The sequence below is a fragment of the Piliocolobus tephrosceles genome, chromosome 2 (genome assembly GCF_002776525.5).
Source record: "Piliocolobus tephrosceles isolate RC106 chromosome 2, ASM277652v3, whole genome shotgun sequence".
In the NCBI taxonomy this organism is placed as follows: Eukaryota; Metazoa; Chordata; class Mammalia; order Primates; family Cercopithecidae; genus Piliocolobus; species Piliocolobus tephrosceles.
The window spans coordinates 143,874,652-143,887,783 of record NC_045435.1 but is presented as its reverse complement, the minus strand read 5'-3'; the positions used below and the strand labels follow the sequence as shown (position 1 = coordinate 143,887,783).

The window sequence follows — 13,132 nt, the reverse complement described above, 5'->3', positions numbered from 1 at the left end:
GTGAGAGAGAGTGTTAGGAGAGAAACAATTTTGCTGGCTTCAGGAACTTGCAGATTTACCAACATAGTAAATATTGATACGGTGAAGAAACCTGGGGGTGGGGAAATAGGGTGTTGCACATGTAATTATGTCTTCCACGTGACATTTCCCCCCACTTTCTATACTGAAAAATTTCAGAGCAAACTGGAAAGAATTTTACAAGGAACATCCATATCCCCATTGCTTAAGTTTAACATCTTACTATATCATCTATTCATGCCTCTATCAGCCCATCTTACTTTAGTAATGCGTTTAAATTGCGGGCATCAATGCACTTTCCTCAGAATTCACCTCAGCACGCATACAATTTGTTTCTAGCTTTTTTCTTTTGATCTGAAATTTACATTCAAGGTGAAATGCCCAGATCTTAACTGCACATTCGCTGAGTTCGGACACACGCGTACACCCGTCTAAAATCTGAGATGCAAAAAAGGGGCATAATCAAACGGGCTGCTGGATGAAAGAATCTGGAGATTAGAAGAGAGGTCTCGCCTTGAAATATAAATCTGGGAATCACCAGAACATAGGTCTACTTAAGCTATGAGATTGGATAAAATCACCTACAGGGTGGAGAGGGAAAGGGAAGGGTCTGTGCCCTCAAAGACCACCGTTTGGAGGTCGGTCGGGTGGAAGCGGGGCCGGGGGCGCAGGGGTTGAGCAAGCCCGAGTCAGCCGGGTTCCTGGGAAGCACCTCTGCTCGGCGCCAAGCCACCGCTCTGACCTGGGAGCCACCAAGTTGGGGGGCAGGGCTGGGAGCAGGTCATGGAGGGGGCTGCGGCCAGAGGCGGGAAGAGCAGCCGGGAGGAGGGGAGAGATGAGGAGGAAGACGGAATATGAGGCTGAGGGAAACGGGTAAGAGGTTTACGGCGCGGAGGGGAAAAACGAAGGAAGAGGAGGGGCTCGGCAAGAAGGAAGGGGAGAAGGGGGAAGAGCAGGAGAAAAGGGGAGCCGGGGAGCCGGGAAGCAGGAGGGAGGGAGAGAGGGAGGGAGGGGAGAGAGGGAGGGAGGGGAGCGGCGGGGCGGAGTCGCCGCAGCGGCCGGCCGAGGGCGGGCGGAGGGAGGGGGTGTGTGCGCGGGTCACATGGTCGCTGCTGCCCTCCCCGTCAGCCGCCCTTGCCGCCGCGGTGCGCTGGCTGCAGGAAGCCGCCGCGCCGCCGCTTTTGTTGTCAGGGACCCCGCGAGGAGCGCCGCTCGCCGGCCGCCGCCACCCTCTCTGGCTGCAGCCTGCTCTGCGCTGCGCGGCCTGGGGCCCGGGAGCCCCACCCGCTCTGCCCATGAAGGGGCACCGCGACCACCGTTGCTTCCAGCCCGGGGCGGCGCGGCGCTGAGGCGGCGGCTGCGGCGCTGGCCCCTCTGCGGGAAGCGGGCGGCCCCGGCCCCCTCCGCGAGGGCACCATGGAGGTGAATGCGGGTAAGAGCCGGACTGCGGCGGGTGGGGGATGGCCGGAGGAAGCGCTCGGAGCCCGCGGGGCACTTCGGGGGGCGGCGGCAGGGGGTGTCCCCATGGCCGGTGGGGCGGCGTGGGCTGCTGTGCGCCGCGTGTCCGCCTCTGGCTCAGTTTCCATCGCCCCCCTGGCCGCCCCGCGCCCGCCCTCTCGTCTCCCTGCAAAGCCGCAGCGCGGCCCGGCGGCGCCCGACCCGGCCCCCCCCCTCACATGGCCCGGCCTCGCGAGCCACGTGCGCGCTGTGTTTACGTTCGGCGGCTCCCGGACGCCGGTTGGCTGGGCGGGCGCGTGACGCGGCATTACATAATGGGTGCTGAGGCGGCGGCGGCGGGCGGGGACACGTGAGGCCGGTCGGCTCCCTGACCCACATTCCCCGGGGCCGCAGGGACACGTGGGGGCGGGTGCGCGCGCGCGCGCGCTGGCTGGGAGCGCCGCAGCCTCCCGGGAGGCTCCGCCCCTTTGGAAGCCTCGGGGTAGTGACGTAGCCGCGATTCCCTCCTCCCCCGCGGGGTTGCACACTGCGGAGGAGGCCGCGCGTGCGCGCCCGCTGAGCCCCGCGGCGAGGGGGACCCGACGCGGGCGCTGACACCGCATTGCGCCGGGCGCCGCAAGCTCTTTTTGCGAGGTGACCCCCAAGGCGCGGACCCCGCGCGAACCAAGCGAACCGGCGCCTTACGAGCTGGTAGCTGTACACCTTGCAGATTCCGAGGAGGAAGTGCGGGCCGAGGGCGTGCTGCAGGCCGGAGGAGGCGCCTCGGGGAAGGCTTGGGGCTTTCCCTAAGGGATACGCTCGAAGGAGCTCCGAGGTGCTTCAATCCCAAGCGACGCCCTGCAGACTGGGTAGCACCGCCCCTGTTAGGATGCCGCCTCACTGTTTACAAAAAAAACCCGTTTCCTCTAGGAAACGGTTCCTCTAGACCTGTCTCATATACTCACAGTCTTAAAAACTGCTTCCAGATCCCCTTGGGCTGGAATTTTCCTGTAAACGGGTCATACCCAGAGCTGAGCGTGCAGCTCACGTATGGTCAGGATGACTCAGGTGATAGTAGGTGACTCCAACACTATACGTAAGACTGGCCAGTCTTCATTTGAGAAAAACAAAACAAAACAAAACAAAAAACCTGTGCGTCGCTGAATTTTCCTGAGTCTGATCAAGAGAATTTGGCTTTATAAATATTTTTCTTGTCACATTTTGTTATATTGCAACAGAACAATAGGGTGCCCTTCCTTCCTTTTGTCTGCCCCAAATGATGGGGCAGAGCTGAAGTAAGTGAGGTTATGGAAACAGCCAGGTTTTGTTTTATTTTTTGAGTTATAATGCGCCTCTAAGAATCTTGCCTTGGTAACAAGTGTATTGTGAACTTTTCACCAAGAGTAAAAATAGTCATTTTCAAATTGTGTGTTATTTACTTATTTTTAAAATTTACTTACTTTTTTTTACTTACCTCACAAAAATCTGGATCTAGTTGTGTTTTAATTACCTAATGGACCTACTTAGTCTTTGAGAGCATTTTAAAAAATTTTACGAGTTTATTATAGAACTAAACTTACACATGTTAGAATTTAGAGGTGATCAGGGTGAACCTCTTCTAACCTACCCTTTAGCATGAATTCTAGTAGCTTTAGTAGTCTCATGAGGGCTGGCTCAATTAGGAAGTTTTTCTCTGGTTTGAGCCCTTTTCCAGTACTTCGCTGTTCAAAATCTTACCCTGTGGAGCTACACATTATAAAAATTCCTCCGGATGAGTGTTGACCATCCCCTTCCCTGTTGACCATCCCCTTCCCCCTTCAGTTCTTCCATTTGCAGTTCTCATCTCTTGGTCCTTGCCCAGCGTTGTTTTTTCAGATCACTCATCATCCTTGCCCTTTGGGATGGAGCACCCAGAAGTGAACAGGCTCTTGTGGAAATGGTTGGATAATTATCAAGTTCCAAGTTGCCTTCTTTGTCTTGGATCCTGCTGCAAATGAATTCTCTGGCAGGCTTAGTTTTTTTGGCATATTGCTTTGCTGACTCACAGTAACCTTGCAATCAACTAGGACCTTTCACGTGAACTATTATGAAGTTAGATTTCATTAATTGTGCAGATAATTGCATGACCTGAAGTGTAGGAATTTACAATGATCGTTCTTAAAATTACTCTTGTTTATTTGGCCTTAGGTTCAAAGCTGTTATAAGCTGCTACCCACCATATTTACAGTTTCTACCATCTATCTGTAAGTGAGAGGTTTAATAAGAATTCACTTTAACTGGCCGGGCGCAGTGGCTCGCGCCTGTAAGCCCAGCACTTTGGGAGGCTGAGCCAGGCGGATCTCCTGAGGTAAGGAGTTCGAGACCAGCATGACCAACGTGGTGAAATCCCTTCTCTACTAAACGGACAAAAATTAGCTGGGCGTGGTGGTGGGCACCTGTAATCCCAGCTACTCAATGAGACTGAGGCAGGAGAATAGCTTGAACCCAGGAGGTGGAGGTTGCAGTGAGTCGAGATCGCGCTACTGCACTCCAGCCTGGGCAAGAGTGAGACTCGGTCTCAAAAAAAAAAAAAGCCTTTTAACTTTTGAATTTTTGTAAACATTGACCAAGGTGGGGCCAGATTCAGTGCTGTGTGGCACACCTCTACCCTTCCGTCTAGTCTGGTGTCATTTGACAAACATTCAACCAGTGATCATGTAATCTTACTGTCCTTCATGACATCTGTGTGTCTGCTCTCCCCATGAGTAATGTGTGAAAACAATGGACTGAAAAACTTGGAAAACAATTGTAGAGGTGGGGCAAAGAAATCTTTCCTTGGAGTGAGGAAAAGCCAGAATTGAAGTAAGAAGTTGCTGGACTGGTCAGTACAGTTAAGAGATTCGAAAAGAGTGTGGAAATAACCAAAAAGAAACCACTGGATCCTTAAGACACATTAAAAAATGAGGTGAAGAATGTGTAGGGAGGGTTAGTTTGGTTTGAACCATTTTGATGGAACCCTTCTAGTATAGTGATGACAAAAAAATAATCATCAGCCTCTTATGTGCCAGGCCCTTTACATGTGTTCCTCACGTTAATTCCACGAAGGAAGATGCTGTTGCCACCATCTTAATGATGAGGAACTAAGTAAATTGAAGCTAAATAACTTCCAAGCAAGTAGTAGAGCCAGAATTTGAATCCATGAAGTTTACTTGGGAACACAAACTGTTAACTACTGTGCTATAATATATTTTAGCCTGCATAATATTTGAAGATTTATGTACTACTTAGTGTCCTGTCTTCTTGAGGTTGAAGGAGATACCGCATGTGTATGGATCCCCACTCAATTTGCAATGATATATGTAGGTTATAGTTGGTGGAAAAGGATAGTCATCTGCAGGGCCTCCCAGTTTCATCAGTCCTTTCTCTAGTCATGCTGGTTTATTTCCAGACATCAGATTACACCTTGACCTCCTTCTCCAGTAATTTACATGGAGATTAAAATAACATCTATTTTATAAAATAAGACCCATTTGGCTGGGCACGGTGGCTCACGCCTGTAATCCCAGCACTCTGGGAGGCTGAGGTGGGCAGATCACCTGAGGTCAGGAGTTTGAGACCAGCCTGGCCAACATGTGAAACCCTGTCTCTACTAAAAGTACAAAAATTAGCCGGGTGTGGTGGGTAGCCATAATCCCAGCTACTTGGGAGACTGAGGCAGGAGAATCGCTTGAACCCAGGAGGCGGAGGTTGCGGTGAGCTGAGACCACACCATTGCGCTCCAGCCTAGGCGACAGAGTGAAACTACGTCTCAAAAAAAAAAAAAACAACAAAAAACACCCACACCATTTATTTTTGTGTCACCCCATTTAAAAAAATGTCTCTTATATGATAACATCATTTGATAATTTACACCCCCTTCAATTCCCCACTTAAGATATTGCCACCTTGGATGTGTTTACCCCTGTTGATCTCTGCCCTCTTTAGTGTGATCCTCAGCAGTTCCCAATCGTTTGTATGAAACATTGCTCCTGATAACATGGGTGTTTCCCCAGTTGGTTTATAAGGCATTTTAGGGAAAGGACCGTGCTGTTCTCTGGAGCCCTGACACCCAGGACACAATTGGAATTTTAATGCTTCTATTAGATCTACTCTACTACTCTTTGAGTAGGAATTACTTGTAACACTTTTAAAATGAGGAAACTAAAGCTTCTTGGTGATAAAATGTTTTGTTGTAAGCCACAGGGCAAAAAAGTACAGTCATGACTTGAAGTCAAACATACTCTCCAGGTTGGTGGACAGTAGGAGTGGGAGGGTTTAGATGATGGACAAGTCTAGAAAATGGGTAAGGAGACCCGAAGATGTGCAGGAATATCAGTGCTTCCTAGAAGTACAAAATTGGATATTGACTTTTGGCTTGTCTGAAGTTGACCACTGGGTAAGCCCTAGCCTGGGAACCTGGCCCAGGTCCAGGGTCCCTTTCAACTGAAAGTAGAGAAGACTGCCTCAGCTAATTTTAGCTCAAGGTTTCAAAGAGGTACATTCTGCCTGTTTCTTGGAGGTGTTGGGACTTGCTGGTTCAGGGATTTTTACTATTTTTACTTTATCATCAAAAACAGTGTATGAAAAAAGCGCTTTAATAATCCTTATGAACACCATTTCATTTCAATCTTGTAATAAGTGGCAGATGTTCCAATTTTATAGAAGATGACTCAGGTTTAGAAAGATTGAAAGTGACTTGCTTGCTCAGTTCTTCTCACCAGATAAGTTTGTATTCAGGAATTGGACAACCTTGACTTTAAACTCTGGCCTGCTACTTAGTGGCTGACTTATCCTCTCTGAGCTCTGAGCTCTGAGCTCCTTGTTTACAAAATTGAGTTAATGAAAGTTAATTCACAGAGTTCTTGTGAGGATGAAATTGTGTCGTTTATTCTTGACATCCAGTGGTGACTTACAGTTTCACTTTCTTTTCTTCATTAGGTTGAGGAACTACTAGATGTACTCCTTATCTTCTAAGAAATTAAAATTTAACCCATTTGGGTTGCTATCAGTCAGGTTCATAGATGGGTGTCTAGTAGCAAGAATAGATGCTGAGACAACTAAATCAATATTGAAGGTCTTGCGAGGAGAATACAGCTGTTTCTAGATGGATCCTCTTTGATTTTCTGGTGCCTGGCACAAATGCTTGTTTTCTTAAGACAGGAATTGGATCTTAACTGGGTTGATAATAGCCCAGTAATTTCTTTTAGGTTGGATATTGAAGCTTTTGCAAAGGAAATTGTTTTTTAGTTAATTAATTACCATCAATGCTTGCAACCAATTTTTGAGCCATCTGCATAGCTCTAATTTCTTTTCTTTTCCTTTTTTTTTTTTTTTGAAGAGTTTCACTCTTGTTGCCCAGGCTGGAGTGCAGTGGTGCCATCTCGGCTCACCACAACCTCCACTTCCCGGGTTCAAGCTATTCTCCTGCCTCAGCCTCCTGAGTAGCTGGGATTACAGGCATGTGCCACCATGCCTTGCTAATTTTGTATTTTTAGTAGAGATGGGGTTTCTCCATGTTCGTCAGGCTGGTCTCTAACTCCTGACCTCAGGTGATCCGCCTGCCTCGGCCTCCCTAAGTGCTGGGGTTACAGGCATGAGCTACTGTGCCCGGCCAGCTCTAATTTCTAAAAGTGAATTTCTTAGCTAAGGTAGTCAGCAGATCTTGTGAACATAAATGACTGAAAATGTGGGCCCTAGGAAAGTCTTACTTCCAAGCGAAAATATCACTTTCTTATCTTTCATTTTTCTGAGATGTTAAGTGTGAATTTAGTACCTAAGACACTATTTTAGAGAAGACAAATAGCTGTGAGATCTTTTGGAATTTCATTGAGGACTAAGAATATTTGTCTTTGTAAAGTGTCCTATTGTGAGTGGAAACACTTGTGAAAAAAGTAGCTGTGTGCTAATACCTGGAATTTTTAATGTGAACTTAAGATCTCTAAAGTTTTATAAAGACAGCACAATGGTTTTACCCAGTAACATGACACTGGCTAGGTTTCCGGGTTAAATTGGTTTCTCTTTGGATTCACAGGGTATTAATGATACTCTGGCAGTTGTGTCGATGAAAATATCAATCTTTAAAACTGTGGGCCGATTTGGTTTGAATTCGCTGATTGTAGCCATTTTTAAACTTCATTGTGCAAATAATTGCTTGGAGAGCTTGTTGAAAATGCACATTCCTGAGGATGTGTTCTCCAGTCTGGGCAGGGCCTTGGAAACATGTATTCTGAAAAAGCACCAGCTAGTTTTGAGGATATGTATTTTACATAATTTCTCTGGGTGATGAAAATAAGTTGGCAGTCTTTCTTGTTGTGTTGGTAGTTTTGGAGTTTTTAGATTTTAAAATGAGTGGTGGATGAAAACTGCCCTTGGTCACTTTGTCTTCCAGGGAGCACAGATGAAGTTGTTGGCTTGTGGCAGTGTTCTTCAAACTGGGATGTGCATCAGAATCACCAAGAGGGCTTATTAAAGTTTCTGATGCAGTAGATCTGGAGCAGAGCCTGATAATTTGCATTTCTAACAGATTCTGGGTGATACTGATGCCCCTGGTCCAGGGCCCACACTTTGAGATGGTTGGTTTCTAGTTAGGGACCACGTTGCAGGAAAAATATTAATTGCAGGATTAATTAAGGTGAGATGCACATAGCAAGAGAGCATATGGACAGTGAGTCTAACTGTGGGAAGAGCAGATTTGCACCTCTCACCTCATGATTGATTCCAGGCATAGGCTTCATGAATAAAACAATGGATGGAATTGTCTACGTTAGTGATGTTTTTGTCTTTACAAATCAAGTGCATATTGTTGGATTTATGCATGTTAAATTTGTGTCTGGGCGGGGCATGGTGGCTCACACGTGTAATCTCAGCACTTTGGGAGGTGGAGGCGGGCGGCTTACCTGAGGTCAGAAGTTCATGACCAGCCTGGGCAACATGTTGAAACCCTGTCTCTACTTAAAAAAAAAAAAAAAAGAAAAAAAATTAACCAAGCGTGGTGGCAGGTGCCTGTAGTCCCAGCTACTCAGGAGGCTGAGGGAGGAGAATTGTGTGAACCGGGAGGTGGAGGTTGCAGTGAGCTGAAGTTGCACCACTGCACTCCATCCTGGGTGACAGAGTGAAACTCTGTCTCACAAAAAAAAAAAAAAAAAAAAAAAAAAAAATTGATGAAAAGCATTGTGTGTTTTTTGGCATAGTAGGCAACTGTTTTATCTTCCCTTCTGGGTTGCATTCAAACCCCTTGAGAGCTGTGAGTGTGCTTTCCTTTAGCCTCAGTATATATAATTTGTGCTTAAATATATATGTGATATCTAATACATGACAAACTGAAAATGACTTAAGATTTTTTTTAATTGCCTGAAAATGGAAATGTCTATCTTTTTGGGATTGTTTTGGCTTCAGCATTTTGCTATGTGGATTTTTTGTTTAAAAATGATTGATAGGCTGGACATGGTGGCTCACGCCTGTAATCTCAGCACTGGGGAGGCCAAGGTGGGTGGATCACCTGAGGTCAGGAGTTCGAGACCAGTCTGACCAACATGGTGAAACCCTGTCTCTACTAAAAAAAAAATGTAAAAATTGACTGGGAGTGGTGGCATGTGACTGTAGTCCCAGCTACTCAGGAGGCTGAGACAGGAAAATTGCTTGCACCCAGGAGGTGGAGGTTGCTGTAAGCCAAGAAAGCCGAGATCGTGACACTGCACTCCAGCCTGGGTGACAGAGTGAGACTTGGTCTCAAAAAAAAAAAAAAAAAAGTCAAGGCCAGTTTTCAGAGGGGTTGTGGAGGTTATATAAAATTGCAAATCACATTTTGAGAATAACTCTGTGTAGAGGGAATTAGCTTCAGCCTTACTGTTATTTTGGTATAGCATGCATTCTTCCAGCATCTTTAACACCTATAAAGAGCGAGTCAGAAGAACAAGGAGTGAGTCTGGATTTCTTAAGAGCTGCTTAGAGATGAATGGCAGAATGGGGTAGAGAAGGGAGAGTACTTAACTGGGGATTGGTTAGTGTATAGCCACATATGTCTTCTGGGAACACCGAAACAGAAAGGTGTGGGAGCAAGGGCTATGAAAGGATCCCTTATCTACCATTCTAAATGTTACATCTGTTCTGGGTTAACCTGTGCTTTTAGCCAAGTGTTGGGGGAGGCAAATGATAAATTCATTGTTCCTAGGATTGTGTCAGATAACAGTATAACAGAAGATGCAAAGAAGAGACCAGAACCAGATTTCTTTGTGACCAGTTTGTTTAAGCAATGAAGTTACTTAGGAGCATGTTTTAGTCCTTTTAGGAAAAGATTGGAAAATGAAAAGCTTTAGGTATGAGGGTCTGCATGTGCTCAGAATATCCAAGGCAGTGAAATCCTTCTCACTTTTAATTTTGTCTTTCTCTGAGACAGAGTCTTGCCCTGTCTCCAGCCTAGAGTGCAGTGGCATGATCATGGCTCACTGCAGCCTCAAACTCCTGGGCTCAAGTGATCCTCTTGCCTTAGCCTTCTGAATAACTGGGACTACTAGAGGTGCTGGGTGCAAACCACACACAGCAAGTTTTTAAATTTTTTTGTAGAAACAGCATTATCTTATGTTGCCCAGGCTATTCTCAAATTCCTGGGCTCAAGCGACAATCCTCCCGCCTCAGCCCCCAAAGTGGTATGATTACAGGCATGAGCAAGTGTGCTGGGCCCATCTCCCTTTTTAAATCAGTGGGAGTTACATGTGCTTTGAAGTTTGTGGAAGCAGGACGAATAATGGGAAATAAGGAAATACTTTACTTTTTGCTTTTTGTGTAAGCAAACATTTCATATCATCAGTATCCTATTTCTAAAGTTAATGGCTTTGCTGTTGAGATTTGCAAAAATAAAAAATACATACTATCTTGTATCTAATTATGTGATTTTCCTCCTATTTTCTAGGAGGTGTGATTGCCTATATCAGTTCTTCCAGCTCAGCCTCAAGCCCTGCCTCTTGTCACAGTGAGGGTTCTGAGAATAGTTTCCAGTCCTCCTCCTCTTCTGTTCCATCTTCTCCAAATAGCTCTAATTCTGATACCAATGGTAATCCCAAGAATGGTGATCTCTCCAATATTGAAGGCATCCTGAAGAATGATCGAATAGATTGTTCTATGAAAACAAGCAAATCGAGTACACCTGGCATGACAAAAAGTCATAGTGGTGTGACAAGTAAGTTACTTTAGTTTTCTAAAGATGGCTGCCATTAATTGCAAATGGGGCTTATTTTATCTGCTTTTCATATAGGGGGCCATTATATTTCTGGGTACAGTTTTCACTCCCTGCTGGGTGATCATACATCTGTAGTTAGGGAAGAAATCAGTGATGATTTTAGAAGTTATAACCTAGGGGCTGTCATTAATTCTTGCCTCAGAGCAAGATATGTGGTTATGTACTCTGCCTGGCCCTGGTCCCTCTAGGGTACCCTCTTTTACTACATTTCACAGTTACTTTTCTTCTGGACTACTAGAACTAAGTCTTGTTTCTAGAACAGAGTACTTGCTCATTTTGGGAAGGGGTTACATTAGTGAAACTGGAGTCGGGAACATTTGGGATTAGGAAATGTTGGATTGGGATAACCAAATGAGTAGTGGGATTTGGACCTATCTGGCCCCTGTAGGTGAAGTAAACTGACACGGCTGCTTGTGGAGAGACATCCCTTTCAACCTTTTATTGATTGACTTCTCTGCCTGAATTCTTAATTGTTATCCAGAGAATTGGTTTCTTAGTTCTGGTTGCATGTCTGATGTAAAGTAACTCTAAATTTACAAAATTTCTTATATTGTGCTGATAGGTCTGGAAAAAAAATAAATTTACAAAATTTCAGTGTAATTCTAAAATCAGGAAAGGAAAAATCCAGGTCTGTGAGGTGTTTTTGTCAGTGCCATAAGCTGTGTTTAAAAGAAAATTATGGCCGGGTGTGGTGGCTCACACCTGTATTCCCAGCATTTTTGGAGGCTGAGTGGGGCAGAGCCCAGGAATTCAAGACCAGCTTGGGCAACATGGCAGAACCCCATCTCTACTAAAAATACAAAAATTAGCTCCGTGTGGTGGTGTGTGCCTGTAGTCCCAGCTACTTGGGAGGCTGAGGCATGAGAATCGCTTGAACCTGGGAAGTGTGGAGGTTGCATTGAGCCGAGATCACGCCACTGCACTCCAGCTTGTGCGACAGAGGGAGACTCTGTCTTAAAAAAAAAAAAAAAAAAGAAAATTATGATTATGATTACTTTTGATTTGAAAATATTTTTCTTTTACATTATGAAAGTAGATACATATCTTTTAAAAGCTCTTACAAGTTGAATGAAATAAAATATCTAATTGGAAAGAAAACAGACTCAGTGTTTCTTCCTGCTTTTTACTTCATGTCCTTTTGTATCCTAGAATTTAGTGGCATGGTTCTACTGTGTAAAGTCTGTGGGGATGTGGCGTCAGGATTCCACTATGGAGTTCATGCTTGTGAAGGCTGTAAGGTAAAGCATGCTTTTATTCCTTTAAGCAACTGATTCTGGGATAAGAAGTTGGGTTTAGATTTACCAATTTCCACAACTGATAATCTGAGAGTGAGTGAGAAGTCAGCTGCTCTTTTTAAGTTCTAAGCATTTTATGTAGTGTATAAGCATAACTTGTTTTGAAAAATATTCTTTGTGTGTGTGTGTGTGTGTGTGTGTGTGTGTGTTTTGAGATGGAGTCTCACTCTGTCGCCCAGGCTGGAGTGAGGTGGCACGATCTCGGCTCTCTGTAGCCTCCACCTCCCAGGTTCAAGTGATTCTCCTGCCTCAGCCTCCTGAGTAGCTGGGACTACAGGCACCCGCCACCATGCCTGGCTAATTTTTTGTGTTTTTAGTAGAGACGGGGTTTCACCATGCTAGCCAGGATGGTCTCGATCTCCTGACCTTGTGATCCGCCCGCTCGGCCTCCCAAAGTGCTGGGATTGTACAGGTGTGAGCCACCGCGCCCGGCCTGGAAAATAGTCTTAATTCAGTGAAAGTATTTCTTTTTTCTTTAAGATTTTGAACAAAGTAAATTTGCTGTCTCAATTAAACATACTTATTGTGTTAAACCAAGTGCACCAAATGCTCATTCATTAATGTGTCAAGCACAGTTCTAGGTGGCAGTGAAATAACAAGGAACAAAACAGACCAGGCGCTACTCCTGCCTTGTTGGAACTGAGTTTAAACCAAACTTTGAATTAGGTCTCATCACATACTTTGACTGAATGACACATCAGGTACTGGGAGCTGGGAATAATTCCTAGATACTTGAAAAATATGTGATATCTTAAGAAATAATGCCAAGTGAATAAAATAATCCTGAATATAAGTTGAGCCCTTGGGAAAGCTAGTTTATTTGTAAGTTTAGTTGACTCGTTTCCAGTTATTGCTATTAAGAGTATTGGTCAAGTAATTCCAAGTGAGATGGTCTCTACCTCCCTACCTGTATACAGGGAGTCTTTCTCTCTTTTTAAAAAAACTTGGCACAATCTTTTCTCCTGAGTATCAAAAAGTAACGTGACGAAGACACATGTTCTTGCTGTTCTCTGACTTGAGGCCACAAGCAGGAATCTAGTTTGGCAAGACATGATGAGTAAACAAGATAATGAATATACATGATGGGAGAGGAAATATTTTCAAGTGTGGCTCTGAATGAATTGTGAGT

General features: G+C 45.2%; 1 protein-coding gene across 1 annotated transcript in view; it reads left to right on the top strand.

Moving 5' to 3' along the window:
• Positions 1-1,115: 1,115 nt before the first annotated feature.
• The window catches only part of NR1D2 (nuclear receptor subfamily 1 group D member 2), a 36,371-nt gene continuing 24,354 nt past the window's right edge, over positions 1,116-13,132 (top strand). Inside the window, exons 1-3 of the mRNA XM_023207298.1 lie at positions 1,116-1,450; positions 10,382-10,648; positions 11,858-11,946. Coding sequence (XP_023063066.1) covers positions 1,435-1,450; positions 10,382-10,648; positions 11,858-11,946 — 372 coding nt within the window. The 5' untranslated portion in view covers positions 1,116-1,434. The remainder of the gene's footprint in view (positions 1,451-10,381; positions 10,649-11,857; positions 11,947-13,132) is intronic.